This window comes from Tinamus guttatus, unplaced genomic scaffold, assembly GCF_059628265.1.
Source record: "Tinamus guttatus ecotype Peru unplaced genomic scaffold, ASM5962826v1 Tinamus_guttatus_pri_ptg000314l, whole genome shotgun sequence".
NCBI classification, from domain to species: Eukaryota; Metazoa; Chordata; class Aves; order Tinamiformes; family Tinamidae; genus Tinamus; species Tinamus guttatus.
The window spans coordinates 9474557-9479145 of record NW_028288848.1 but is presented as its reverse complement, the minus strand read 5'-3'; the positions used below and the strand labels follow the sequence as shown (position 1 = coordinate 9479145).

At 51.5% G+C, this 4589-nt stretch overlaps 1 protein-coding gene across 1 annotated transcript; it reads right to left on the bottom strand.

Annotated features, from left to right (window-relative positions):
- Positions 1-324: 324 nt before the first annotated feature.
- PPP1R3C (protein phosphatase 1 regulatory subunit 3C) lies at positions 325-2898 on the bottom strand. Its single transcript, XM_088528733.1, has 2 exons — positions 2885-2898; positions 325-1623 (listed from the first exon to the last, which is right to left on the bottom strand). The coding sequence occupies exons 1-2, from the start codon at positions 2896-2898 to the stop codon at positions 678-680; spliced, it is 960 nt and encodes a 319-aa protein (XP_088384859.1). The 3' UTR covers positions 325-677.
- Between the last annotated feature and the right edge of the window lie 1691 nt (positions 2899-4589).

Here is a 4589-nt window from a genome sequence, read left to right as displayed (position 1 = left end):
ATTTATTTTGCATTGTTTTCTATTTTAACTTTAAACAGACTTTTTTGATTCTTTGAGAAGACTAGCTTTCGAAAGCAAAATAAAAATCTCTGCATCTCTACACACTTTTCCTCTTCCCCTTTTCCCACCTTTCCATTATCATTCAGTTTTTGATATCAAGTTTTTTTTTTTTTTTTCTCTTTCTAACTCGTACTGAAGCCACAGCCCCTAGTGCTGCGCTCCTACAGGGATGTGGAGGGTCTGCAGCAACCCCCATCCTGATCACATCCTCATCTCTATCTCAGTCCTACCAGGCACAAAACACATCGTGGCCTTCTGTTCACATACCCTCTTGCACACGCACAGTTACTACAGTTTGCAAAGCTATCACTGCCTCTTGCACATTCTCAGTCTTGTCTAGTGACTGAGAAAAATGACTAGCAGAAAGCAAGCTGCATATATTTAAGATACAGATGTGCTATTTCTATGGCAGATGGCAGACACATGGGCTTTATCTTGCTTTCTTTCCAAGGATAAGTTTCTGCTAAGAACTTTAGTAATGCAGTATGGTTAATAAGTCTCATGTTCATTTTGTACAGAGAGTCAAAGCCTGCTGGGTGGTTTTGTCATAGTGTGCATGAACCAGGAAACTAATACTGTTCTGTTGCAAATGGAAGACACTTCCTAGCTAGCATCTATCACCAATATGGTGATGAATTTTCAATCCCTCCCACGCTCTGCCACTGGGGAAAGAGACCTCTGGACATTCTTGGGCTGCCTAAGTGATCAGGCTCTCTGTCCTGCACTTTCTTTGGAGCCTGAAGGTCTATACAGTCTTTTCTAGCAGATGGTATTTGAACACCATCTGGTTTCCACTCTGCATGGAGAATCTTGTAGTTCTGACCCTCATTATTGTCCCAGAAGATGTGTTCTCCACTTTGGTAAGAAATGCAAAACTCTATCTTCTCTTGGGAGGAGATGGCAGGAGGCAGGTCAATGGTAAAAGAGAAGGTGTCACTGTCAGAGTCACCGTAGACATTGTTCATGTATACGCACTCAGTATCCGTGAATGTCTTCCAAGTATCAAATGTAATTCGAACCTGAACCTTTTTCTCAAAGCTGATGTTTTTTACCTTGATGGTCCCTGACAGGACCCTCTCTTGGAGGGCACAGTTCTCCAGACAGACAGAATTCTTCTGCAGGCGCCTCCGGAAGTCCAGGTAGTCAGATGAGGGCCGAGGGAAACCCAGAATCAGGCTGTTCTCCTCATGTAGCTTTAAACCAGACGTGATGTTCTCAAGGCCGAGCAAGTCAAACTGCAGGTCCCACGCAGGGTGCTCCTGGAACTCGGAGAAGGTGTGTATGGCCGTCAGGGAGAGCCCCTTGGAGTCAGCAAACACGACTCGCTTCTTGGCTCGGGCTGACGGGCGGCTCCAATCACTTTGCTGCGCTTCAGGATCCCGTTTCACATTGAGGCAGGAGCGCAGAGGTTTGAATCTGTTAACGAAGTTATTTCTTTGACAGTCCTCGAGGGGGCTGAGGAAGCGCTTCAGCGGCGGTGAATGGGCTAAGCAAATTCTCATGGCCACATCCACGGGCATGATGGGGCTTGGCAGCGGTCTCGGATCCAAGATCTGTAGCATTCTGAAATAGACAGAGACAGCAAGTTATGTTGCCTGCTATGTCAGGGACTGGTGCCTCTTAAAAATGCCTTTTTGCTTCATTATCTTATTGTCTTAATTATTCATGGCCTGCTCTTTGTATAGCTTTAAGTAACCCTGATTAAATTAAAATTGCCTGCCGGTCTGTTCAAGCTAAGGAACTAGGGCATTCAGCTAGTTCTTGCAGACTCCAAACTCCTGATTCAAATGTATTCTCTTGTTTGCTTTTCCAGACCTTTATGAAAATGCAATTGTGGCATTGTTTTTCTGTATTTTTAAAAAAATATTTATTCTAGTAGACCAGTGCACACAGGTCTACTCACAATTAAAACACTCATCTACTTTAAAGGTTCCTTTGTTAGAGGCTGAAACGGCCTTGAGATTCATGCAGGCTCGATCAGCTGCTTCATCCGTGATGGGCACTGCACTTGTCAGGCAAGTTACTGGTCCCATCTCACTGCATCAGACAAGACAACCCCCCCTGCCCCGTGGTTCTCAGAAGTCAAATGCATTTGTTGGGAAAACTGGTTTTTACTAATTAGGATGAACAAAAACTAAGCTAAGGCTTCCATAATAGCTGGAGCTTAATAGCTCCTTAATAGCAAGGTCTAGCTAACAGCGGTCTTGCACTGGTAGTTTTGGCTGTTAACTGAGCAAGGGAAAAAGAGAGGGATGGAGTCTATTTTCATACCATGCAACAGGAACTACTTTTAAGTATTTTTCTCCTGCAAACCCTAGAGTCCATGCTTTAGCTAGTCTTCAGTAAGAATGGTCTAGCTCAGTTTGTTCACAAGCCTGCCTATGCGATGATCATAGAATCACAGAACGATGAAACCCTACTATGCACAAGCCTGGTCCTTTTTGGGCCAGTTTGCAATTACACTTTGGGGAGTGAGCTCTTCTGAGGGCACACAGTCTTTGTTGGAAATAGCGATTTCTTTTTTTTTTGAGTCATGGGAAGTAAAAACATTTGATTTGTCATTTAAAATATATGTAAAAATAGCTTTCACCTTCCCCGTGTTCTCAGTGGTTTTCCAGAGCACCGCCCGAGCGGGACGAGCCGAAGCCCGCAGGAACCCGCCGCTCTCCCCTCTCTTTGCGCGTACGGCGCTACCTGCCGCGATGGGCAGGACTGGCGGCGCAGCAGCAGGTTCCTCGCGCCGCAGCTCGGGGCTCCGCGGCCGCCAGCGCTTCCCCCGGGCGCGCGGACCCACCCGCCGTGCCCGGGCCCGGGCGGCGCTTACCTGCCGCAGTGCATGGGCCGGCCGCCCTGGGGACACTCGGCGAGGCTCAGAGCGCGGCGCCGCCGCTGCCGCCTTTATGGGGCGCTGCCCGGCGCGGCGGCCAATGGCGCCGCCCGGGGGCGCGGCGGGTCCGGCCTGAGGCGGCGGCGGCCGCTTCACGTGGGGCGGCGGGGTGCGCAGCGGCGGCCCCCCACCCCCCCGGCACAAACGCTCCTTTTTTATCTCTTAATTTTCTCCCACTTTTCCCTTTCGCGGCGCGGCACGAGGCGGGGGCCGTGACTAGCCGGCCAGTGGCGGCAGGCTGGCTGCCGGCCCAGAGCAGGGGTGGCCGCAGCGCCCTCAGCTCTGCACCTCCTGCTCCTGCCTCGCCCGGGGGACGAGGCAGCGGGGTTTTGCATTGAAGAAGCAAGTGAAGAGGGTTCCTCCCTCAGCAGGAGGGCTGCTCACTGCTCCTGTCCCCCACGGCGTGATTAGGGCAGCCCAGGGGAGCCCCATCCTGCTCTCTGCTTAGCTAGCCTGTGCTTAAACTACAAGGATAAACCTCCTGCCTACTCCCAAAAGCCCCCAAAGTAGTTTTCAAAACTGCTGCTGCATTGCCTGTTGGTGGCCAAGGGCCCCTCCTGGTGCTGTGTGTGGGGCTCCGAAGTCCCCACCGCTATTGCTGAGGGGGGAGCTGAGCAGAGACCTCCAGGCAGGAATGGGGCTGCCCCATGGTGTGAGGCCCCTCAGGGGCCCTGCTCTGAGCTCACTGCTGCCTTGTCCTGGGGAGGGGCCGGGCAGGAGAGCACAGCAGCACTTGCAGTCCCCAGCAGCACCCACAGCCCCCAGGCCGAGGGGAAGTGAGCAGGACATGTTGGAAGGGGGTTGTTGAAACACCTGCCTTTTGGGGAAAGCAACAGGGTTTGCTGTGTAGCATTTCCAGGAGAGGAGGGTATTGCTTAGCACAGCAAAGCAGGGCTTCCAGACGCTGCTGAAAGATATCGCCTGGTGGAACAAAAACCACATCCAGTTTAAACTAAGAAGCATAAGCTTTGTTGAAGGGAACTGGAGCCTGATGTTGTAAGATAGGCTGCCAGGGCCAGAAATCTTTCATCATAGAATATAACTGTCCTTGTCCTCAGTGAAAAAGTGCTTTTGCACATTGAAGCTCAGTGAGTGTGTGCACAAGAGGCGGGCGGGAAGTCCTCTGACCTGTGTGAGGCCAAGGGAGCTTGCAGTGATGGCCAGGTGATGGAGGCCTTCCGAGCTCTTTTCTGCTCTTGCCTTGTGAGCTAAAGGAGTGAAAAGCTCTCTTGAGCAGCGTGGGGGTTTGTGGGGAGAGGATGTGTAAAGAAGCCGGAGGAGGCGGACAGGACGAGGCCTCTGTGCTGCTGAGTGACCCGCGGTGCTGCTCAACGCGCTCTTTCTGCACGTGAAACTAGAGCGGTCACAGGATGGCAGGACTTCCCGTTCCAAGCATGGGCGCTTGGTGACTGAAGCTCCTGCCCTACGTGCCAGCCCGTGACAATGGCTGTCACGTAGCTGGCAGCGTAGACAAGGCTCTTTGGAAGTGCAGATCTCTGCTCTTTGGCGTCAGGTGTTTGCAATGACCTTCCCCAGTCATTTGCTTCTCAAGTCACATCCCTCCAAACACATCTTCTTCCTCTCATTTTCCGTCTTCCTTATCTCTTGTGACTGCCACCTCCCTGCTGAATACAGGTGATAC